This window comes from Ammospiza nelsoni, chromosome 1 (genome assembly GCF_027579445.1).
Source record: "Ammospiza nelsoni isolate bAmmNel1 chromosome 1, bAmmNel1.pri, whole genome shotgun sequence".
In the NCBI taxonomy this organism is placed as follows: Eukaryota; Metazoa; Chordata; class Aves; order Passeriformes; family Passerellidae; genus Ammospiza; species Ammospiza nelsoni.
The window spans coordinates 2,650,680-2,676,728 of record NC_080633.1 but is presented as its reverse complement, the minus strand read 5'-3'; the positions used below and the strand labels follow the sequence as shown (position 1 = coordinate 2,676,728).

General features: G+C 45.0%; 1 protein-coding gene across 2 annotated transcripts; it reads right to left on the bottom strand.

Annotated features, from left to right (window-relative positions):
• Window positions 1-1,006: 1,006 nt before the first annotated feature.
• On the bottom strand, window positions 1,007-13,454 carry IBA57 (iron-sulfur cluster assembly factor IBA57). 2 transcript variants are annotated; one of them, XM_059483489.1, is made up of 4 exons: window positions 13,152-13,454; window positions 11,503-11,834; window positions 7,476-7,867; window positions 1,007-1,247 (listed from the first exon to the last, which is right to left on the bottom strand). In XM_059483489.1, the coding sequence occupies exons 1-3, from the start codon at window positions 13,400-13,402 to the stop codon at window positions 7,476-7,478; spliced, it is 975 nt and encodes a 324-aa protein (XP_059339472.1). In that variant the 5' UTR covers window positions 13,403-13,454; the 3' UTR covers window positions 1,007-1,247. The 2 variants fall into 2 exon arrangements, with proteins under 2 accessions (XP_059339472.1, XP_059339465.1); XM_059483482.1 differs by having other exon boundaries at window positions 7,480-7,867.
• Between the last annotated feature and the right edge of the window lie 12,595 nt (window positions 13,455-26,049).

Here is a 26,049-nt window from a genome sequence, read left to right as displayed (position 1 = left end):
ATAAGTATATATCAAAGCATGTGTGTATATATGTACATATTTTTCAACTATATAAGTATATAGCTATTAAAAAGTATATCTCTAAATGTATATATATATTTGTATGTGTGTGTGGAAGCACATATATAAAATTATGTAAATATATCTTTAAAAGTATGTGTGTGTATATGTATAAATAGTTAAACTATATATGTATGTATATTTACAAGTTTATACATAAATGTATACATATATATATTTATAGGTGTGTGTGAAAGTACACATATAAAAGTGTATAAGTACAAATATATATAAAATTATATGTATATAGATTTATGTATATTTAAAGGATATATATGTGTAAAAGTACATATATGTAAAATTATATAATTATAAAAGTATATTCTTAAAGTACGTGTCTATATATATATAGTTAAAAAATATATGTATATATATTAAAAAGTATATATAAAAACATATACGTATATATTTATGTGTGTGTGAAAGTACATCTATAAAAGCATGGAAGTATAAACATATATATATATTTGTGTATATTTAAACTATATATATGTGTAAAAGTACATATATATAAAATTATATAACTATAAAACTATAAGTATTTGTGTATATACAAGCATATATATTTAAACAATATGTGTGAAAGTGTGTATATATAAAAAAGAATATGAGTATAAAGGTGTATATCTATAAAATATATAAAGAACATATATAAGTGGATATATTCATATATATACTATATTTCTATATTTTCAAATATAAGTATATATGTATTACTATTTATATTAGTATATATTCATGTATACATGCTGTATTTATATATATATTAAATAAACAAATATGTATACATCTAATAAAAGCATGTATATGCAGTGTACTTATAGATATATACTTATACATATATACTTAGTGTATATATACTAAATGTACTATACTTATAGAGTAATAAACTATACATTTTAATATTTCAAACCCATTTAAGCTGTAATCAGGAAGCACAAGCCAGTGGGGAAATTTTAGTTTCTTTATTAGACATAATTTCTGTATTTCTAATATAGAAACTAAACGTTTCTATACATTTAGTTTCTGTATTAGACATAGACATTACAATTGCATCGTATTTCACAGAAAAAGGACTTTACACCTCTTGTATCTCTGGGGGTTTGGTATCTCAAATAATTCACTGGAATTCAGGTGGTTTTGGTGGTGGTGGCACTTCTGTTCCTGTGTTCCCACTGAAAGTAGCACTAAAAAGAATTAAAATTTAAATTTATTTTAAGTCAAGACTTCCTTCCATGCTAAGCTGATTTGCATTTTCTCCTTTATCAAATTTCTCAGTGACAGTTGCATTTATCACCTATTAAACATTATTTTTGCTTAATAAATTCATGGTTTTCCCACAGTTCTTTGCCTGAGATTACAAATCCTGACCATTCCCCCACATCACTCTATTTTTACTACCAAAAAAAAAAAAATCAAATGTAATTTCATCAAATAAATGTATCCAGAGACAATGGGAATGGGAATTGCAAACAGATCAATCTTAATCTTTTTGAAGAAAATGACACAAAACCCAGTTAAAATGCGATTTAGTTGGGTTGCTGGGAAGTGGAGTCCATCATCAGTCAGGAATTATTATTCTTGAGACTGGAAAAAAGAGAAAGTGCTGAATTCCCATGAAATTTAAAAAGAAAAACCACAAGAAAAAAAAAAATTATAAAAGCTACCTTTGACATGCATTTATTGAAGTTAAACTCCAAAATTTGAATTAAACTGCTCTCATAAAACAGAATGTGAGTGGCACATACAGCACACAACCTTCCCCAAATATTAAATTTATTCCCTGCAGCTTTTCTGACACAGCAATAAGTAGGAAATGAGATCAGCTCTACAAACCCAACTTTGATTTGCTGAATTACTGTTCCCCCTCTGGTTTGTCCCAAAACTTCCAATGAGATTCCCAGACACCCTCCAGCTGCCAAGCCAGCAAAACTGGAGAATAAAATAATATCTAAAAACTGAAACAAGAAGATTTCTATTCATATCCAATTTTTTTTTTCCTCAAAACCCTGAAAAATCAAAAATCTCAGGCAGGGATGAAGAAAAAGAGAGAAAACCCAAAGATTTCCAGAGCTGTGGCAGTTTGGCAGAAGCACAAACTGACTTTAGTGATTTTAGCAAAATTCCACACTCCTTTGGCCTGGATGGACAGAGGGAAAAAGAGGAAATCCAGACTCAAATTCACAAAAACAGTTTAGGTAGAAATGGCTCAAGAAGAGGGTTACACCAAAAAACAAAAAACCCCAAACTTTTCCATGAAGGATTCACAGTCTAAAAAAGCAAAATACCACCCAGGGAAAGAGTTGGGGAAAAGGATTTAAAACCAAAATGTAGCATTTGTCTTTGTTTCTCTCCAGCAGAAACTGTGTTCCCAAAATATTAAATAATTAGAAGTAGCAGGAGCTACACCCTCCTCTCAAAATAACATTAAAACTGCCACAATGGCCACGCAGAGAGTGGTTTCAGCAGGAATTGTGGGGAAAAGGGGATGAAAACTGCCAAATTTTCCAGCCCTGAAAACCCTGGGGCAATTGAATCTCCTGGAAAAGCAGCCCCAAGGCAGCCTGTGAGGAATAAATCCAATTTGGGGCTTTGTCTGGGCAGTTTTTGGACACTCCCTGAAGGGCTGAAAGGGCTCAGCAGCAGGAAAAAACAATCAAAATATTGATTTAAGTAACAATATTGGTGAGGGATTCTTAAAGTCATCCAGAGTGAAGATGCTGACCCAAAACCTGGGCACAGCAGTGTGGATCTCTGTGAGTAATTATGTTTTTAATAGGGCATAGCAGTGGTTTTAACAACCTGTAGTAGAATATATATATTTATTTATGTTTTTATGTATATACATATATAGTCTATATGTATATAATATATAGACTATATATATAAAATATAGTAGAATATCTATCTATCTATCTATCTATATAATATAGAAAATGTAGAATACATAAAATATATAGAGAATATATATAGAGAATATATATACAGAATATATAGAGAATATATATAGAATATATCAAATAGAGAATATATATAGTAGAATATATATAGAGAGAGAATATATATGTTATAAATTTCTGTATTTATAAATAGAAAAGATATATCTCTATGTACATATATCATACAGAATATATCAAATAGAGAATATATATAGAATTATATATATATCAATCTATATATAGAATATATATAGAATATAGATATATCTATATAATACATAGAATATATAATATATAGTAGAATATCTATCTATATATGTTATATTATATATATTTATAGATATATAAATAGAAAATATATATATCTATGTATATATATAATATAGAATATAAAGAATATGTAGATAACATATATAGAATTATATATTGAATATATATCTATCTATAGAATACATAGTAGAATATATATAGAATATATATATCTATAGAATACATAGAATATATATAGAATATATACTAGAATACATAAATAAATTAACAAATAAATATGTTGTAATATATATCTATTTATATTTATATTTACTAAAGTAGACTGAAGTATAAGCAGTCATTTTTCTGGACTCTTCACCACACCAAGACAATGGGTTTTTTGCATTTTACTATGACAGAGAAAGTAAAAATATGTAACAATGAAGACAAGCACTGCTCCTATAAATTTTTAACAAAATCAAATTAAAGGCAGAAAAAAAGGAAAATTTTTCCCGAAAGCAACCATTTCATGTATTCCCCTCTGGAATCTCTGCCAGTGACTCTTGCCTTATCCCACAGAGCTTTCAGGTTATTCCAAGTGTTTACTCCACTCTTTTCCCTCACAAAGCATCACTGAGGCAGAGGAAGGGGAAACTGAGGCAGCAAGGGGGGACCCACATTAAAAAGGGATCAGGAAGGGCCCCACATTTTCCATCTGTTTGGGTTGGGGCTGGAATCTGAGCAGGTCACCTGAGAGCCCACCCTGGGCACCGTGTTGGTGCTCAGGAGAAATTTCACAGAATTCCCAGAATGGTCAGGTTGGAAGAGACCTTCAAAATCAACCCAGCCCCAACAGCTCAACCAAGCCCTGGCACCCAGTGCCACATCCAGGCTGTGTTAAACACCCCCAGGGATGGGGACTGCACCACCTCCCCGGGCAGCCAGAACTTTATCATTCTTTTAATGAAAAATTTTTCCTGATATCCAGCTTGTGGTGGTTCCAGGTGTGGGTTTCTCTGGGTCTGCATTGAAGGCACCAGAGACAGCAGTTCATGTTCACACTCAGGTGTTTATTGTTTCTTATCAGTAAAACAGTCTCACTGCTGGGAGTTCAGCAGCTTTTCATTAGAAGGCACAAAATGGCCAACAATCTCTTGTTCCAAGGGCTTTTCAGACTAAACTATCCAATTCAGAACTGACACCTGGAGTATTTTCCCTTTTAACCCAATAACTGATCCCACAGAGCTGCAATGGGGACTTTTCTGCCCAATTACAAAATGCCACCCAAACCCATGGAGAAGGAGGAAGAAGCAGCATGAAGAAGAAACCCAGGATGACACCCTGAGCCCTCCATCTTGCTGCCATCCACAACACACTAAAAACCCCAAAACCTCAATTTCTCACCAAGTGACACACCTACACTGCTCTCTATAATCTGTTGCACACTTTTGTGGATTTTAGTCTATCTTGAAGTCCAAAAATGGCACAACCGAAGGACATTTTCTATAGCAGCTGATATTCTGAGCTTGAGAAATCCCATCCCCATCATTCCACTCCTCTGGAAGTGTCCAAGGCCAGGCTGGATGGGGCTTGGAGCACACTGGTCTGGAGGAAGTGCCCCTGTCCATGGCAGGGTTGGAATGAGATGGTCTTTAAGGTCTCTTCCAACCAAACCTGTTCTGGGATTCTGTGATATTCTTCAGGGTCCCTTTGTGCCTGGGCAATGTCCAACCACACCATCTCCAGCCTAGAGCACTGCAGGGGTTACCATGGCCAAAATGCAGAACTGGATACTTGGATTTATCAAACTTCATCTTACTGGACTCTGCTCATCCATACAACCATTCCAGGTCTCCCTGCAGAGCCCTTCTCCTTTCCAATTTCCTCACTGGAAAGGTCAAACCCTGAACAGGCTGCCAAGGGAAGTGGTGGAGTCACCATCCCTGGAAGTGGCCAAAAACTGGGTGGATGTGGCACTTGGGGATGCGGATTAGTGGTGGATTTGGAAGTGCTGTTAATGGTTGGAGTTGATGATCCAAGAGGTCTTTTCCAGCCTTAATAATTGCATGGCTCTCAGGAAGGCAAAATCAACTCTTGCACCCTCCAGCCCCAAATTCACCTGGCTCCAATCACTAAAGGTAGAGAAGGCTGTGAGGGAGAATAAAAAAAATTAAGGATAACAGGGATTGGGTTATCCTCCATCCATCCTTTCAATTTCTACCTCATTTTTTTTTTTTGTTTTCCAGAATCCAACACCTCTTCACCCCAGCACCACCTTCTTGTGTCTAACCTTGTGTCACCTGCAGCTGCTGGCAGCAACAAAAGCCATTTAAACACTGTGAAGAACAAAAGAAATGTGTGACCAAGGCAGAGAAGATGCAGGGCTTCCCCAAACAGAGGAGTTGATTCAGTGTTGGTTCAGGCTCTGCTCACCCCAGGACAATAAAACCATTCTGAGCAGCCTTTGCACAACGGGTGGCAGAGAGGAAAAGCTGCTTCAGCTTTGTGGCCTCTGAAGGGTCCAATTTTATTTATTTTCCCAGCAGAAAGGCTCTGATACCAATCCCACACCTGACCAACAGGCTCAGGCATGGTTCTTGTCTGCAAGCAACCTGAAAATGCATTTATTCTGTTGCATGTCTTCACACCAAGCAAACAAAAGGCATCTTCTCTTTCAGATGAGTCCCATTTAAATCAGAGGCAATAATTAATGAGATATTCCACAGAATCATTTTACAACAACCATAGAATTTTAATCAATATAAGCATTTTCTTTACAGACAAATTCCATTCACAGTAACACTGAAACAAAGGCAGAATGTGATTTGGGACGGGTTTTGTTACAAATATTCATGCAAAGGCTTTTTTGGTTTTGTTTTGGAGAAAATGGGATCTCACCTGGGCAGCTCTCTCATTGTGTAATGGATTGATTACAATACAAAAATAAAAAGGGTTCCTATAAATCACTGCAGGTTTACAGGGTCAGGAGGCACAGAGCTGGTTTGCTTTGGAATAAGAGAGGAATATTATAATAAGAGAAATATGTTGCAGCGAGAAGAAAAATTGGAGAAGCAGAGGAGTGTTGGCAGGCAGAAAAATTAAAGCAAAGCATTGGGCTGCTCTGAAAACCCTGGGGGTGGTGGATGGAGAAAACCCCAGCAGCAGGAGGCAGCAGGGACAGGGTGAGGGGCACAGAAAGAGCCAGAACATGGTGAAAATCCACCCTCAGCAAGGCCAGGCCAAGCCAGCACCTGTGGCATTGAAAATATCCCTTTCCTCTCCCAAAAAATGGTTTGAGAGAAGGGAGTCAGGAACTGGCTCTGCTCCCTCCACTGGCACCAAAGCAGGAGACAGGACAGGAGATTTGAGACCTTTTTTCCCCAGGGATGAGTTAAAATCAAGGTCTGACATGTGAAGCACAAGATGTTCCTCTTCCTGAACCCAGTTCCAGTGGTGGGAAGAAACACCAGCCCCATCAGCAAGTTGAAGAAGCTCGATGCAAGGAACAATTTGCAGCAAAAAACTTCAGCCTGAGAATACATCTTAATAAGAGCAGCATGATCTCCACTCACAAAAAAGACAACAGAATTAATAATCCCTCAGAATGGTTTTGTGAACCAATAAGATTTAATACCTCAGAATGGTTATTGTGAACCAATAAAATTATAATATCTCAGAATGATTATTGTGAACCAATAAAATTGTAATACCTCAGAATGGTTTTGGGAACCAATAAAATTGTAATATCTCAGAATGGTTTTGGGAACCAATAAAATTGTAATATCTCAGAATGGTTTTTGTGAACCAATAAAATTGTAATATCTCAGAATGGTTATTGTGAACCAATAAAATTGTAATATCTCAGAATGGTTATTCTGAACTGAGAAATCAGTGCATGGAACAGGGAAAGTCCTGATCCCGTTGTTTGGGAGAGCAGAGTCTGAGGGAGTGAGTGTCAGCCTGGAGATCCATCCAGAGTCCAACCCAACAACACAGGGCACCCCCTAAATACAGGGTCCCAACAAGTCATGGCACCCTAAAAAAGTGGGGATTACCCTCAGGAAAAGCTGCAATTCCCTGGATTTGTCTTTCCACGGCAGATCCAACCCACAGCGATCTGCCACAGCTTTGGGCTCTCGCTGTGAGGAATCCTGCAAGACCCTCCCCACAGAACAGCAGCGTTCCCAAATTCCCCACCCCAAACCTCTCCCAAAGCCGCTCCCTCACCTACTTAGCAGCCCCTTTTGGCCACCACTCGGGCGTGGCGGCCCTGAGCTCCACGCTGTCCCCGTCCAGGGGGATGCAGAGCGGCTCGTGGAGGTGAGCCAGCCTCAGCAGGGCGATGCCCAGCTGTCCCCCTCCGGCACGGAACTTTCCAGCGCGTTTCCCGGCCTGGGTGAGGATGTCGGCCCCCTCGGGGACGCCAGCAGGGGGAAGCGGCCCCGGGAAGGTGACGGGCAGCAGGCGCTTGCGGATCACCCCCATGTGGTGGGTCCGGGCCGTCAGCTCCTGGCCGATGTAGCAGCCCTTGGTGAAGCTGATGCCGTTCATGAAGGCCAGGTTGGATTCCAGGGGCAGGGCGACGCCAGGGGGGAGATCCTTCACCCCCTCAGGGATTCCTAGGGGAGAACAAAGGTGGACATTGGTGTTGTGGTGTGCTGTAATGTCCCATTTTGGCCTTCCAGGTCATCCCCCCAGGTGTGCCTGTACCTCTCTCCCTTCCCCCTTGCCCCCATGCTGAGTGAGTCCTGTCAATCAGGTTTATCATTCCAGCAAGGCATCGTGTGGTTGGTCAAGTTCAAAGGATGCCCCTCAGGCCCGGGGGTCATTGGCCTGTCTGGGTGTCATCCCCCCTGAGACCCTGCCCCTGTCACCTGGTTGGTGCTCACCTGGACCTCCCCTCCCCTGTCCCTGAGCTTAAAAAGGTCATCAGAGCATGCGGCCGGGATTCTGTTGGAGCAGCTGCTCACGTTCAGACCTCTGTAACCATGGAATAAACCTCTGGACATTAAACCCTCCAGCAGAATCCTCTCCTTTTTCTCTTCACCATCGCCTGAAGCCTTTCTCCTGAGGTAAACGGGGTTCCAACAAGCCTGGACTTGTTCAGTGCCCAGCTGCAACCACCAGCAAGCCAAGGAGTCTCTGGGGTGACACACCAAGGAGTCTCTGGGGTGACACACCAAGGAGTCTCTGGGGTGACACACCAAGGAGTCTCTGGGGTGACACACCAAGGAATCTCTGGGGTGACACACCAAGGAATCTCTGGGGTGACACACCAAGGAGTCTCTGGGGTGACACACCAAGGTATCTCTGGGGTGACACACCACAGCTGCTGCCTTTGGCCCAGCAGCGAGGGTCAGACTGGCCCAGGCACAATCTAACTGGTGATATTGGGAGCCTTTTTCCAATAGATTGGTGCCTTGAGAAGGATGATCTGGAGGCTAGACTGAGCTATAACAGTATACCAATGTGCCCCTGCTGACAGAGTGACAAAATTATCCTTTGTGCCCTTAAAAAGGAAACAAACCCAGAAGTTTAATGTGGAGGGTGTGAAAAATGTGTATTTTATGATTGGCTTTTTGTAAATATTAAAATGAATATTATATGTGTTGTGTTAGAAAGTAAAGCTGTATTAATTTTCTTAAGTAGGGTGTTAAATGTAGTTTTAGGTTATAAAAATTGTTAAAATAGAAACGATGCTATGTAGGATACTTTTTTTAAAGAAAGGATTTGCAGCGAGATAACAGCCACAGGACACCTGAATCTTTCAGAGAAAGAGAATTTATTGCCTTCTTATCGGAAGAAATGAACTTCTTCCTGCCTTGCTCAGCCATGACGACACCATCAGGATTCAGAGGAAGAAGCTGACTCTGACCAGACAGAATCCTGTGTTTGAATGCAATTTATGCATCATGTATGAGGTGTATGAATATACAACAGGTTATTGTTCTTAATCCTTTGTTAACCTGGGTCCTTTTTCCGGCTTGTGCTGCCCAGAAAAAAGTACCCAGACATCCATAACTCTTTGTATTTATTGTCTCATATTGTCTTAATTCAAATTGTTCAAATTGTTATTACTCTAATTGTGTTACTATTTTTATAACAATTTTATTACTATTAAACTTTTAAAATTTTAAAAACAAGTGATTGGTATTTTTCACAGAGAGGCTTGACAGCTGGCCTGCAAGCAAAGCTGAGTTAATAAAATAAATAACAATTGATGATTTTTGAGTGTATCCATAGCAAGGAAGAAGACAAGGCTGTCATCACGGAAACAGAAAAAATACACTAAATTTTTTGTAAGCTACACTATGTGCACAAGCAGATGTGTAAACATGCTTTATTAAATTTCTGTAAAATTTTTGCCAACTATATTGATGTTAATTGCTTTGCACTAATGAATATAATAAGTTAGTGTGATGTGGTTAATGACTTAAGATCATGGACATTTTTTATGAAAAATCCTTTTGCTAGGATTTTTTCTCCTGAAAAGCTGAGAGACCTCAGAAATGAAATGTAAACATTGATTATCTGCTGCTGTGGAATGCAACAGGTGCATCTGGGATTGGTCTCATGTGGTTGTTTTTAATTAATGGCCAATCACAATCACATTTTAATTAATGGCCAATTATTTTATTATCATAAAATAAGAAATCAGCCTTCTGAAACATGGAGTCAAGATTCTCATCTCTTCCCTCATCCTGGGACCCCTGTGAACACAGTCACACTTAAGATCATGCTTTGTTAAGAGTATATAAGCTGGAGAACACACAGAATAAAAAAACCTTTTTCTTCTTAGACCCTGATCACGTGTGTGTGTCATGTTCAACCTAAGGGTGACATTTTCTCTTCTCAACTAGGGAAAAAGACACCTCATAGGCTTAGGGTTTCATCTCAAACTTAAGGGTTGGACAGAAGCCAAAAAGTCCCACCTGAGCAACTTACTAGAAAAAGAAGAGAGCAAAGGAACTGATGGCTTTTGTGAGGTGTTTTACTAGAAGCAAGAACCTCTGGCACCTTGCTCGGTTTTTCTCTGTAGAGAGTTTGTTCTTTTGCCTTTTATTAAAACCTTTTTGTCACCAACACTGCCACAGAAGCCATCCTGCTGATTTTATGCCTTCTAAGGTGGCTGAGCTATCTTGGGTGTGAAATAGACCACCAAGAGCTGATGAGACCTGGCTTGAGGAGACCCATATTTCAGAATAGAAATAATAAAGAATAAAAAGAATAAAGCAGGGATTTATTCAAAGGCCTCCCTGGATGCACCTTGGGCAGCACCAGAGCCCAGCCAGGGCTGCACCCAAGATGAACCAAAATGGCCCCAAAATGCACGAGCGCTGCCGGGGTCTCTCCCTGCGATCAGTTCTGCTCCATTTGCACCTTGCAGTTCATTGTCCCATTCCAGCTTTAGCCCAGGCAGTCCCACCCTGCTTGTTTTTCTCTCTCCAGCCCACGGGGTTTGTGCTCTGGGGCTGAGATTTGGATCATTTGTCCTTGGTGCCCAGCTGGAGCAGGAATTGTTTTGTCTCCCTGCTCTGTGCACAGAGCTCACCATGCCCTGATATAAAGCCCAGACCCACACACTAAAGCAGCACAGAATTTGAAAATATAAAAGCCAAAACCTGAGGCATCAAGGTAAATGCTGCTCCTCATTAGATTTGTGCTCTGAATTGTTTGGCTCGTTCTCAGTTTGATTTTCCAACCCAAAGGGATCCCAGTTTCAGCACAGGACCATCCTCTTACCCTCTTTCCCAATTAATTTCATCCTTTATCAGCATGGACACACTAAAATCAAAGGCACTGGGAATCCCAGGACTGAGATCCCTGACCAGTCTCTCTGACCTTGGAATTAACTCAGCAAATCCAGCCACAAAGTTTTTAGGAAGCCAAGTCTGGGTGTTTCCTTTTCCTTCCTCAGTAACAAGAAAAGTGCCAAGGCTGTGCATCATCTCAAAATAATCAAAATTACTCCAACCACAGAGGTTCTCTCTAAGAAAATGAATAATCGTGGCTTTCTTTTAGCATTCCTGACCAATCCCCATAACCTGAGTAAGAGGAAATTATACCCAAACATTGCCACTAGACAGAATTATAACCTCAGCTCACTTTAATACTCAAAGCAGCAATTAATACATCTATTAACGAACAAATTAAATGCATTAAAAATCGGAATGAAGGGTTTATAACTTATTCCTGCCTGAAATCAGCATGTGGACTCCCAAAACCCATAGTGCAAACCAGGGTTTGGCTTTACCTTGTTTATACCTGTGCCTGTGGTAATCCTGCACATCTCCAACCTGGCTGCCAGGGATAATCTCTGCCAGATTTGCTCCTTTCTTTGCAATCAGTCTCCAGCCCATGACTTCTGCCCTGGGGTCAGGGGTGAGGAGCAGAGCCTGGTCTGCACATTTGGGAAGGGAGCTGGTGTCCCCAGGGATGACAGCCCACAGGGACAGGTCGGGGCAGGGGCTGATGGTGACTTTCCTGCGGATCTTGTAGAGCTTCAGGTGCTGCTGGATGGAGTCCAGGACGCTGCTGTCGCACTCCAGCAGGATGTGAGGCTCCTCTGCTGTGCTCCCGTGGAGCCTAAAATAAAATATCACACCCCCAAGGTCAGGGAAATAAACCCCTACAGCAGCAGGAGACAAAGATGGGTATTTATTTGGATCCTGGTGCAAATCCATAGAGAAACTTCTGGATTTACACAGAAATTTCTGTGTGGATGGCACAGAGGGAGCAGCACCCACATCCCACAGTGAAAAACCTGAGCTGTTTCAGCTCCCCTTGCAAACACTGCCCTCACTTCTCCCAGGAGCACAAACAGGTCTGCCCAGATGGAATTCTCTATTCTTACCTACAGTGAAGGGAATTCACAGAATCACAGAATAATGAGGTTGGAAGAGACCTCCAAGATCATCAAGTCCAACCTGTGCCCTAACACCTCACCTAGACTCTAGCACCAAGTGCCATGACAAGTCTTTTGTTAAACACATCCAGAGATGGTGGTTCTACCACCTCCCTGGGAAGAGCATTCCAGTGCTTTGTCATTCTTTTGGTGCAATTTTTTTTCCTAATATCCGACCTGTACCTTCCCTGATGTATATTGAGACTGTGTCCTCTGGTTCTGTCAGAGCCCAACCTCACCTGTCTGCATCCTCCCTTCAGGAAGGTGTAGAGAGCAATAAGGTCACCCCTGAGTCTCCTTTTCTCCAGGCTAAACAACCCCAGTTCCTTCAAAAAACGTTCCTCACAGGGTTTGTGTTCCCAGCCCCTCTCCAGCCTCGTTGCCTCCTCTGGACGTGCTCAAGCATCTCAACATCCTCCCTAAACTGAGGGGCCAGAACTGGACACAGCTGGGGGAGAAGCTTCATTCACTGTCACACAATCCCAGGATGGTTTGGGTTGGGAGGGACCTTGAAGCCCATCCAGTTCCAACCCCAACACCTTCCACCATCCCAGGCTGCTCCAAGCCCTGTCCAACCTGGCCTTGGGCACTTCCAGGGATCCAGGGGCAGCCTCAGCTGCTCTGAGAACCTGTGCCAGGGCCTCAGCACCCTCACAGGGAAGAATTCCTTCCTAAAATCCCATATGTGGCCCTGGCAGGGGCTCGGAGCTCTCTCTGGAGCTCTCTCCTCTCCAGGTGAACACCCCCAGCCCTCACAGCCTGGCTCCAGAGCACAGCCAACATCCACACGTGCGGATATCGCACCCATCACACTTCTCTGCTGCGGTAATCCCCAAACTCTGCACTGAGTGATGACACACACCCACAGAGGAAGCGCTTTTTTACACATTAATTTTGACTTTTTGACATTTAAGCCGGAAATGTCAGGAGTCACCCCCCGCCACCCTGCAATGGTCTCTCCCACCTCCTCCCCCCCCGGCCGCGCCGCTTGGTCTCACCTGTACAGGATGACGTCATACAGGCAGCGGCCCTGCACGTTCAGCGCGTGCGCATAGAGCGCGGGGGGGGCGTCGCCCTCCGCCACCAGCTGCGTGACGTCATTGGTGAGCAGCCCCTGCAGGAAGGCGGCGGCCTCGGCGCCCCTGACGCCCAGCAGCGCCCGGCCCAGCGGGAAACAGGCGGCGGCCGCGCCCCGCTGGCTCTGGCACCACCGGCGCAGCCCGGGCGCCGTTATTGCCCTCACCAACATGGCGCCTTCACAGAGTCCCCCCACCGCCGCCGCCCGCCGCTGCCGCCGCCATCTTGTGTGTGTCCACCGGGAGGGCGACACCTGCTGGCGGGGCCGGGCGCCACGGGACCGCCCCCTTTCCGTTAGCCACGCCCTATTCCGCACGAGACCACGCCCCTCCCATAGACTCAGCCGCTGAGGTGGCCACGCCCATATCCCTATAGCCACGCCCCTTGTGTTTGGCCACGCCCCCGGTGCCGAGCGGTGCCGGGCGCTCCCCGCGATCCCAAAGGAGGAATTTGGGAACCCCCCGGGATCCCCGGCCACGGAACAGCGAGGGGACAGCCCAGAGCGCTCCCCGCGATCCCAAAGGAGGAATTTGGGAACCCCCCGGGATCCCCGGCCACGGAACAGCGAGGGGACAGCCCAGAGCGCTCCCCGCGATCCCAAAGGAGGAATTTGGGAACCCCCCGGGATCCCCGGCCATGGAACAGCGAAGGGACAGCCCAGAGCGCTCCCCGCGATCCCAAAGGAGGAATTTGGGAACCCCCCGGGATCCTCGGCCATGGAACAGCGAGGGGACAGCCCAGAGCGCTCCCCGCGATCCCAAAGGAGGGATTTGGGAACACCCCCGTCCATGGAACAGCGAAGGGACAGCCCAGAGCGCTCCCATGTCCCGCTGTTCGGGTGTGGGCGCTGTCGGGGCTGCCCAGCCCAGCTCTCCCTGTTATGGATGGTTAATGAGATGATTGGCTCTCGCAATTAAAAGATAACTATTGTGTGAATACTGAGAAAAGCTTTAGTGAAATGTCCTCTGTTCTCCCCATGGTTCCCTTTCCCCCCCTGTATTGTTGCCATCAGACAGCCTGGGCTGTCTAGGACAGGTTTTACCTAGGACAGGTAAAAACAAGGTGTGCACATGTGTCCCTTGCATGGGGCAGTGGGGAACGGAACAGCTTGGTGCTTAGGGGGTGCAGCATGGCAACACCTGATCTCCAGTCCTTTTAAAGAAAGCAGTTTCCACCGATAAATGGCACAGAATAGCTGACTGACAGACTTTGGGAAGGGCCAGGCTGATGCAACCCCCAGAGGTATCAAACACTGAGCATCCTGAAGATGAACTGAGGATATGGTGTCCACAAGGGGCAGTTCCCAGTTCTGCAGCTTTTACCTTATCTAGTCCTTTGTTGTATTATTAACGTTTAATAAACCTCTTTAAATTTTCAAAGTAAGCAGTTGTCTCTCACACCCCTGTCCCAGCTGATCCCCGTTTAATTGGAAAATCAGCCAGGCTGGAAAGGACCTTTGGGGTCATCAAGTCCAGCCATGCCAACCACAGCACGGCACTCCATGGCAGAGCCAGTCATTCCTTAGCATCTCCATTCCTGCCCCCAAAATCCAAACAGAGAGGTCACAGAGCCATTCTCCCCCTCCAGGCACATTTTGACTGTCAGGGTGGAAACTCCGAGATTTCCTTTTCGCTGAGGTTCGGAGAATGCAAAATCCAGAAATATCCTTGGGAAAAATTGTGCCTTGCTTTTCTCTGTGAAGAGAAATGTGGGGCTACACAGGGGCAGGTTCAGTCCATCAGGAACAGGTTCAATCCATCAGGAACAGGTTCAGTCCATCAGGGGCAGGTTCAATCCATCAGGGGAAGGTTCAATCCATCAGGAACAGGTTCAATCCATCAGGAACAAGTTCAGTCCATCAGGGGCAGGTTCAGTCCATCAGGAACAGGTTCAGTCCATCAGGAACAGGTTCAGTCCATCAGGGGCAGGTTCAGTCCATCAGGGGCAGGTTCAGTCCATCAGGAACAGGTTCAATCCATCAGGAACAGGTTCAGTCCATCAGGGGCAGGTTCAATCCATCAGGAACAGGTTCAATCCATCAGGAACAGGTTCAGTCCATCAGGAACAGGTTCAATCCATCAGGAACAGGTTCAGTCCATCAGGAACAGGTTCAGTCCATCAGGAACAGGTTCAGTCCATCAGGGGCAGGTTCAATCCATCAGGGACAGGTTCAGTCCATCAGGGGCAGGTTCAGTCCATCAGGAACAGGTTCAGTCCATCAGGAACAGGTTCAATCCATCAGGGACAGGTTCAATCCATCAGGGACAGGTTCAGTCCATCAGGGGCAGGTTCAGTCCATCAGGAACAGGTTCAGTCCATCAGGAACAGGTTCAATCCATCAGGAACAGGTTCAGTCCATCAGGGACAGGTTCAGTCCATCAGGGGCAGGTTCAGTCCATCAGGGACAGGTTCAGTCCATCAGGGGCAGGTTCAGTCCATCAGGAACAGGTTCAGTCCATCAGGAACAGGTTCAGTCCATCAGGGGCAGGTTCAATCCATCAGGAACAGGTTCAATCCATCAGGGGCAGGTTCAATCCATCAGGTTGCTCACCCCAAACTGATCCTGAATATTTCCCAGCATGGACAATCCCTGTGTTAAACCCCCCAGTTAAACCATGGAGCTGATGCTGTTTCCCCCTGTTTTTCCAGCGGCTGCTGCTCGGTTTGAGCCCATCCTGCCCCTTTCCTCTGCCAGCACCAGCAGCTCTGTGGGCAGGGGGAGCCTCCTGGCCCCAATGGCCCCACTAAAACCTCCAGGACAGGCAACAAACCCACAAACCCACCCTTAGTGAAGGGAGGCTCATTTTGCAGAGCTGGAAATGTGCTGAGTTAATGCAGGGCTGGGCTGTCCCCTTGTGCCCCAAAGTGATAACCTTATCACACATCCCCCAGTGTGTCCTGGCAGCACTGAGACACGTGGGGTGCTCACCCTGGAATCCATTCCCCACTGGAATTCGGGGCTGGAGATATAAAGGTGTGGGCAGAGGTGACCTCGGCACCTGTGTGTGCTCTGCCCACCTGCTGTCACCCAAAATGGGGCTGGGCAAACCTGCCAGGCTCTGGGGCAGCTGGAGGAGCAGAGAGCTGATGCCCAGGGTGGTTCTTTTATTTCCCTGGAATTGGGAATGTGTCCAGAGCAGGAGCTGGGTTTGCTTTTGGAAGGAGAAAGGGGAAAGTCACAAATCTGGAAGCACAGCTGGGCTGGAACTGCAGAGTCCAACAGGCACCATGGAGGCACATCTGGATCCACATTTGTGGGTTTTTTACCTGTTCCACACCCCTGCTTCACCCAAGTCTTTATTTTATATTCTTTTAAGATCTTTTGAAGGTGAGAGTTCTAAGGGGATATATTGTTATTTTTTGTATTATTATATATATTATTGTTATATATTGTTATCTTGTGAAGAGCTAAGCTTACATTTTATCTTCCCTTATAAAAATACCACTATACCAAGCTGTGGGATGGTCAGTGGCCATCCCACAGGCAGCCCTTTGCCATCTCCCTGCATTCCCAACCACCACAGGTGTGCTGTATCAAACCCCACAGAGATATCTGAAATGGCAGCAAGGGGAATAAAAGTGAAAATGGAAAACAATCAGGCAGCCAGTTCAAGCCTTTATTTGTTTTACCACTTCCTACTGCCTTTATTCCTTTCCCTTTGGGTTTGCTTTTCTTTTCTCATGGAGTTGTTCAGTTATTACATGCAAAAATGCATGTTTGAGTCCAGAATTTAGTGGCTAATAAAGTCATGTTGAAAAATTTCAGAGTCAGAAACTACAACCTTGCCAGTTTGGTGCATTAAATAAGCTCAGGGGTTGGTTTGAGACAATCCATGGTGTAACTGAGCCCTGGGAGGGTTTGTGCCAGCCCTCAGTGAGTGTGTGCCTGTCTTCACTAAAAATGGGGCACCTGAAGCCTTGGGTGGGAGGGACAACACAATTCCCAGAGCTTCCATGAGTAGAATTCCTACTGGGAGATGTGGAATTCTACTGGGAATCCATTAGAATCCCACATCTAGTGGGAAACCTCTGGTGGGAATCCATTAGAATTCCATATCTAGAGGAAAATCTCTAATGGGAATCCACTAGAATCCCATATCTAGTGGGAAACCTCTGGTGGGAATCCACTAGAATCCCATATCTATTGGAAATCTCTAATGGGCATCCACTAGAATCCCATATCTAGTGGGAAACCTCCAGTGGGAATCCACTAGAATCCCATATCTAGTGGGAAACCTCCAGTGGGAATCCATTATAATCCCATATCTAGTGGGAAACCTCCAGTGGGAACCCACTAGAATTCCACATCTAGTGGGAAACCCATCCTTGGCATTTAATTGTCAATAACTCATCCTGACCAGGGATAGCCTCTGCAGCCAGCCCCGCAGGGCAATGCTGCCCTCATAAACTCATTTTCTCCAGCTTTTTCTCCAGCTTTTTCTTGGGGTTTTAAGCACAACACCCACGTGAGCTGCAATTATTCCTCCCAACCCTTGTGCATGAAATATTGTGGGAGGTCAGCCACAGGCAGCTGTGGTAAACCATAGCAGCACTCCCGGGACAATATCCCACAGCCTTGGAGAGGAAAAACAGGGATTGTGGCAATGCAAAATCACTGCTGATAGGGGGAATTGCAAGTACAACAGAGCAAAGTGGAAGCTGAGCTTGGAGGGAGGGAGTTTGTGCATCCAAAAGCTGCTCTGAAAGGAGGGTGGGCACCTCTCTTTTCTCCCAGGGAACAAGGGACAGAGGAAACAGCCTGAAGTTGCACTCAGGGTGAGGTTTGGATTGGATATTAGGGAAAATTTCTTCATTGAAAGAGTGGCCCAGGGAAGTGGTGGGATCAGCGGCCCTGGAAATGTTTAAAAACAGAGTGGATGTGGCACTTAGGGACAGGGTTTGGTGGTTGTGTGCTGGGTTAATGGTTGAACTCAAACTTAAAGAGCTTTTCCAACCTTAATTAAGGGCTCTGTGATTCCTGCTGGGGGGACTGAGAGGAAGGGACAGCTCTTCCTGCATTTTCCTGGTGTGGTTTTTTATGAGTGTTTTACTCTAGCTGTAAGTAAAACACTGAGAGTAAAAGCTGAGAGTAAAAAGGAATAGGTTGTTGTTGTGTTGTCCTGTATATAAAGTCTTTATTTTATATTCTTTTAAGATCTTTTGCAGGTGAGAGTTCTAAGGGGATATATTGTTATTTTTTGTGTGGTAGGAGTAGTGAAATAATAATAATTGAGTGGGATTTTAAGTAGGTAAGAGCTAAGCTTACATTTTGTCTGGGACTGAGAGGAAGGGACAGCTCTTCCTGCATTTCCCTGGTGTGGTTTTTGATGAGTGTTTTACTCTAGCTGAGAGTAAAAAGAAATAGGTTGTTGTTTTGTTGTCTTAAATATAAAGTCTTTATTTTATATTCTTTTAAGATCTTTTGCAGGTGAGAGTTCTAAGGGGATATATTGTTATTTTTGGTATGGTAGTATTAGTGAAATAGTAATAATTGAGTGGGATTTTGAGTAGGTAAGAGCTAAGCTTACATTTTGTCAGGGGCAGGCTAACTTGATGGAAATACCACTACCATGGTGGAATTGTGCCTATGAGCAAAAAGGCCTCTGCTCTCTGCTCCAGCTTTTTTACATCAAGGCACTTAGTGTAAGTTTCTACCAAAAGCTAAAATCTATATTCTAAATCTATATTTCTATTTCACTGTGTAGCTTCATATATCTCAGTTTCTCCAGGTCAATCCCTGTGCCTAAATTTTCCCTGTGCCCTGAGGGGCTCCATTCCAACCCTGGGAGGAGGGATTGGGAGCCAGGGGGATGCTGTGGCTGGAATTCTGGAATTCTGGAATTCTGTGACCCCAGAGAGAACTGGAGAGCCACTGGCAATTTCACTGTGGCTTTCCAAAGGAATGGGAGGGGTTGTGTGTGGCATTCACATTGTCTGAAAAACCTCTTTGCCCAGGATTTTTCTCCTGGGAAGCTGAGAAGCCTCAGAGAAAAAGGAAACAATTCTTATCTCATTTGCTTCTCCTGTGTTGTGCTCATGTGGAATGTGTTTGGAGATTGTTTACCCACAGGTGATTGTTCCATTGGATTCTGCTGTGAGTTGTTTTCCCTCTTTGGCCAATCAGGGCCAAGCTGTGTCGGGACTCTGGAGAGTCACAAGTTTTCATTATTATCTTTTTAGCATTCTGTAAGTATCCTTCCTGTATTCTTTAGTATACTTTAGTTTAGTATTCTTTAATATAATATAGATAATAAAATAATAAATTAGCCTTCTGAGAACATGGAGTCAGATTCATCATCCCTCTCTGCCACGAGGCTCCCTGCAAATACAATAATTGTGATTATTCTGCCTGTTCCCAAAATGCTGCTGGATGGGGGCTGCTTTTGTCTTTCTTCCTTCTGTGATTTGGGATCAACCCCTAGGGCAGGGACCAGGCTGCTCCAAGCCCCATCCAACCTGGCCTTGGCTGTTCCCTGTCTCTTGGTGGCACCACATCCTGTGTCCTGCCAAAGAAGTTGTCAACTTTTCTGAAAGTCACATTTTCTGAAAAATCTCTGCCCAGGATTCTTCTCCTGGGAAGCTGAGAAGCCTCAGAGAAAAATGAAAACTATAATTATCTCATTTGCTTCTCCTGTGTTGTGCTCGTGTGGAATGTGCTTGGAGATTGTTTATTCACAGGTGATTGTTTCATTGGTTTCATGTGAATTGTTTTGACTCAATGGCAAATCAGGGCCAAGCTGTGTCAGACTCTGAGGAGAGAGTCAGGAGTTTTCATTATTATCTTTTTAGCCTTCTGTCTGTATCCTTTCTGTATTCTTTAGTATAGTATTCTTTAATATATTATAGATCATAAAATATTAAATTAGCCTTCTGAGAACATGGAGTCAGGTTCATCATTCCTCCCTTCATTGCAGTATGAGAAAATACAGTCAGTATTTTACTTATATATTACTCAGTCAACTTAGGTCAACTTCCAGAGAAACAGTAAAAAAATGCATGTTTGAGTCCAGAATTTTTTTCCTGAGGACATTTGGAGAGGGGTTGTGAGTGCCCAGTGTCTGTGATTTAATGGGAGCAGCGCACACTGAGGTGCTTGCAAAGCCTCTTTGGCTCTCTCACAAAGTGTTTTCCCATTGTTTGCTCACCCTGGATCATCAATTTCTCCCAGATTCCCCGAAGTTTTATTGCTTTTGAAAGGCCAGGCTTCCCTCAGCAGCCTGAGCTGTGTGCCTGAGGGATCTGCAGTGATTCATCAGGGAGACAAGGCATCCCAAACAACACCAAGGTCAAATGCTTCTTAAGGCAAAACTATTCTGGGATGGTTTGTGGCCATAGCAGGGAAAACAGAGCTCCTACGTGGCCAAACCAGGCCAGCCAGAGATGGAGAAGGATTTCTCCTCAGCACTCAGAGCCCTTGCTCAAGCAAGCACCACACGCTTTACGTACTGTAACAAAATGTAAGTTTTATTCCATATTATTAGTAATGGATGTGGAATAGCCACAGTTGAGTTGGACTGGTGTCCCTTTCCCTTTTGACCAGTGGTTCATATTCTAACTACAGACCAGATGTAACATTTACACTGCAAAATACTTACAGATTCCACCTCATACTCCAAGAGTTTCTAGTACAAATACAGTTAGTACATTAAAAAAAAAAAATAACAACCAAAAAAAAAAAAAAAAAGAAAAAAGAAAAAAGAAAAAAAAAAAAAAACCCACCAATCCCAGACACTTTGTAACAGCACAGACTGGTTATGGCCTTGAGTTTAGTTCAAGTATTTCCCAGTGGAATGCAATGCAAGCAAGAAGGTAATCTGGCTTTTGTGGGACATTCCTGGCCCTGAATGGTAAGAAGAGAAATGTAAATGTGGGCACTTCATCTGACCAAGTTTAGTGAGAGAGTCAACGTTTATGATTAGTTCAGCCACAAAGCCAAACCTCCCTTGTGTGTGTGGACAAAATTGCTACCTGGAGAAAAGACAGAAATAAAAGCAAAGCATTAATTACACCATTGGTATTTCTTACATGGCTGATGCTCCACCCTCTAAACGAATTTCCTCTGGTTGCTGGTTGAGTTAGGAACAATTGTGGTGGGGATTTTGCTTGTGGCTGTGAATATTTTGCTGCTCTGTCCCTTTCCTGCCCCCAGTGACAGGATGAAAGGAGTCATTCCTGCAGAGTCATCATCATTGCATTTGGTCACCTTTGTGGCAGTGACTCAGTGGAGAAACCCAACATCCTAAAGGGTTTACAGAGTGGAGGAGGAAAGGGGGAAGTGAGCAAATCAGTATATATAGAAATAATAATAAGTAATAATATTTTCTGTTCCTAGGGCTGTCTGACCCATGCTGGCTCCTGTGTGTGACCCAGATGGGATTTGGGAGAGCTTGGATCCCTCCTCCCCATGCCCAGAGGATCAGCATTGTCCTCCAGGCTGGCTGGGACCTCACTTTGCATCCCTGACACCAACTGGGAATGCACCCCTGTGCTTGAGTCCCTGCAAAACTCTTGGAAAACATGGGAAAGCAGGCTCAGCTCCCCTTGGGAAGGGATGTTGTGCAGGGAAACACTCCAGGCCCGAGGGATGAGCAGGGCTGGGAGTGGTCATCCCGTGTCCCTGCCCAGCGAGGGGGTTATTGATCCCCCGAGGGTCTGCCCTGGCTCTGGCACCCATCAATAATGCAGTTATTGACTCTCCCTGCAGAAAACAGCCTGTGCATGCGAGATGTGAGGGTGACACCAGCTGGGGAGAGGCTCCAAACCCTCTGCAGGTCACTCACTGCCCCCTTGGCTCGCTGTGAGACAATGAAAAGGGGTTTGAAGGAGGGCACGAAGATTCTGACTGCGCAACCACACATCTGCAGAGGGGAGCAGTGGGGATTTGGGGAGGAGCAGAGTGAGGAAGAGGAGAAGGCAGGGAAGGTGACACAAGGAGCAGCACTGCCACACTGCTGGGAATTTGTCAAGTGGCTGCTGTTGGTCCAAAGACACCAGAGAAAACCATGCTAGAAAATCAGCCCTTGCAGAGAGGTTGGTGGGACTGGAAGAGTTCAGCTTAAAGCACATTTGAGGGTGCAAACAGTCTCCAAACAACCAAAATATGCAGAGCTAAAGGCATCAGGCTTCTCCATGTCTCCATGGGGTTGCAGAGAGGGGGTTCATGTCACCCTTCAGGGAGTCATTTGATGGTGGCAAGTTGGCCAGAAGATCCATGGTCTTCTCCTACCCTGCTGTTCCAAAGCTGGAATCTCCTGCTGGGGTATTGCTGGGGCAGCCCTGCTGTACAGACTGGGATTCATGGGTTAATCAGGTCTCTGTGACCAGTTTTTGGGGAGTTTTGGCTTTCCCCCTTTCCCTGACTTTGGGAGGTTTTAGCTTAAAATCTGCCCCTTGGCAAGGCGTTGGCCAAGGTTTTTTCCTGGCACAAGAACAAGGGAGTGACATTCCTATCCCTGGTGTGGTGACTCAGGGGGGATCTGCAGGTCAGCAGGAGCTGAGGGGCAGATCTGAGTCACCAGCAAGTGCTCAGGCCATGGATGGTGCTGTGAGGGGGGTAGGGGCAGGAGAAACCCAAAATCCTGCACTCCTGCCTCCCAGCATCGCGTGGGAAGCACAAGTTGATCTGGGGCTGTGGGATTGTTGTTGCTCATGGAAAAGGAATCACAAGAACCCAGGCAGAATCCAGCCATGGTTATCCTCAGAGTTTCCATCCCTCCCTTGGGATCACAACTTTAAATGCACACAGTTTCCCCTGGGACACAGGGCTGGGAATAAAGGAGAAGTCACACTGATGTGGGGGACAAGCTCATGCCCTGCACAGCTGTGTCACAGACATCTTTTATGAAAATCTTTTCCTTGAGATTTTTTCCTCCTGGGAGGCTGAGAGGCCTCAGAGACAAGATGTAACCAATGATTATCTGCTGCTGTGGAATGCAACAGGTGCATCTGTGACTGGTCTCATGTAGATGTTTAGAATTAATGGCCAATCACAGTCCAGCTGGCTCTCTCTCTGTCTGAGCCACAAACCTTTTTTATTCATTCCTTTCTATTCTTAGCTTAGCTAGCCTTCTGAAATGAAACCTTTTCTTCTATTCTTTTAGTATAGTTTTAATATAATATATATCATAAAATAATAAATCAGCCTTCTGAAACATGGAGTCAGATCCTCATCTCTTCCCTCAACCTGAGACCCCTGTGAACACGGTCACACAGCTGCAGTGACCATGGAACAAATTTCCATCCAGGGAACAAATTTCCACCCAGGATCACCTCTCTCCTCCCCAGCAGCCTGGGATGTGGCCCTGCAGGCATTTTTTCCAGGTTTCAGCAGCCCTGTGAGCAGCCAGCCTCTCCTGCTGTGCCCAGCACATCCCCAGCCAGCAGGGAGCATATTCCCAACATGGGACAAGGACAAACACAGCACTTGGATATGTTTGTCACCACCATGGTGGGACCCTTCTGAGCCTTTCCTGCAAAACTCCCAGCAGAAGGGATGGATGGATGGATGGATGGATGGATGGATGGATGGATGGATGGATGGATGGATGATGGATGGATGGATGGATGGATGGATGATGGATGGATGGATGGATGGATGGATGGATGATGGATGGATGATGGATGGATGGATGGATGGATGGATGGATGGATGATGGATGGATGATGGATGGATGGATGGATGGATGGATGGATGGATGGATGATGGATGGATGGATGATGGATGGATGGATGGATGGATGGATGGATGGATGGATGGATGGATAATGGATGGATGGATGGATGATGGATGGATGGATGGATGGATGGATGGATGGATGGATGGATGATGGATGGATGGATGGATGATGGATGGATGGATGGATGGATGGATGGATGGATGGATGGATGATGGATGGATGATGGATGGATGGATGATGGATGGATGGATGGATGGATGGATGGATGGATGGATGATGGATGGATGATGGATGGATGGATGGATGGATGGATGGATGGATGGATGATGGATGGATGGATGATGGATGGATGGATGGATGGATGGATGGATGGATGGATGATGGATGGATGGATGGATGGATGATGGATGGATGGATGGATGGATGGATGGATGGATGGATGGATGGCACTGCAGGCTGCTGCTGTGCTGATGCTCCTCCTGCATCCACTTACCCGTTTCTCAAGCTGCAAGAGCAAACAGCATTCCAGGCATTTTACCAATGCCTTCAGCAGCACCAGGAGCAGGCCTGGAAGGTTCCCCAGACAGCCACACAAAGCCACACAGTGAATATTTGCTGCTGGATACCTTGCAGTTTCTCTGCTTTCTTTTTAATTCTACTTTTTTTTCTTTTTTTTTTTTTTGCTTCCAGGACTGTTCTCTAATGCACCACACAGCTCAGCCAAAGTTCCCAGGGGATGAAGGGCATATCCAAATTCCCTGCCTGTTCCTAAAAATGGCCAAAGGGATGGACATTTAGGGAACAGGCATCCCCAGGGCTGTTAGGGACTGACCTCAAGGACATGAGAGTGTTGTTCAGCTAGAAATCAGGAATATCCCATGGATGAGAAATCCTGGCACAGCCTGAGAGAACAGCTTGGCACAGGGAGAATTTACTTCTTTTGCCATAGGTTTGATCCTGAGGGCTCTGCCTGTCTGGGTTCTCTGTGGTGGAAATGAAACCACCCTCTGACAAAGAACAGTAAGAGCCTTGGAGCTCAGCAGCTTGATTTTAATATACACCCAAAGTAAGGTAAATGCATGAAAACCACCCTAAAATCAAGCCCAGATGAAAAAAATTCCCCATAACTCAGGAAAAACTTCCTGCTCTTGTCCTGGTCCTGTCCCCAGCAAGAAGCCAGACCTTCTTCAAAGCCCCCCCCCAGCAAATGTGGGACCCCCTCCCATTCCCCAGGTGGGGCTGGAGGATAACAGGCCCAGGATGGGACCAGCCCCAGCCCTGGAGCAGCTGGGTTCTCTCAGAGGAGGTGGAAGGGAGGCTGTAGAAGGAGCAGAGGGTTGATATCACATTTACACCGAGCTCTCTATGTCTATGTTCACACTCACATGTTCATAGTGCCTGTATCTACACATGGACACACACACACCACTATGCATAGATCTGTCTCCTGCCACTATTTTTAAGGGTTTGATTAATCAGAAAAACAAATTTGCCAACAGTGCTTTTCCTCAATTAATCAGAAAATCAAATTTGCCAACAGTGCTTTTCCTCAATTGATCAGAAAAACAAGTTTGCTGACGCCGATTGCCAAAAATTCAGCAAGTAAAGGAGCCTCAACCCTTTACACTTTTGTTTTCCTGGTTGCATAAAGGCACTTTCTGATGATGTGAAGCAGCAGTTTAGTTAAAAACCCTGTAACTGCAACAATTCCCATCACATCTGTAGCAAGTGCTACACAGGCACCAGTAGGATGCAATGTCACTGAGGGTTTGGAGCAGAGTCGGCGCTGGGGACAACTCCCGTGGTCAGGGCGAGAGGGACTCCGAAGGTGTTCCGCATCTCTGCAGGCTCAGCACTCGGCTCCTCACGTCCAGACATCACTCCAGTCTCTCAGCTCTTATTTGGCTCGTTGTTTTTGGGGTTTTCTCAGTACGTTTGGAGCCGTAGTCCCCCACAGCATGCTGGTCCTGGAGTCACTTTGCAAACCCCCCCTCCGGGTCTCTTCTCCTCCCTGTTCGGGAAGGTCCCCACCTGTTACTGTCTCGGAGAAGGGCCATTACCTCGCCCCAGCCAGGGCTTTTACTAATACAAAAACAACCATTAACAACAATGACCCGTAATTACCATAACACAGGCAGCAGCC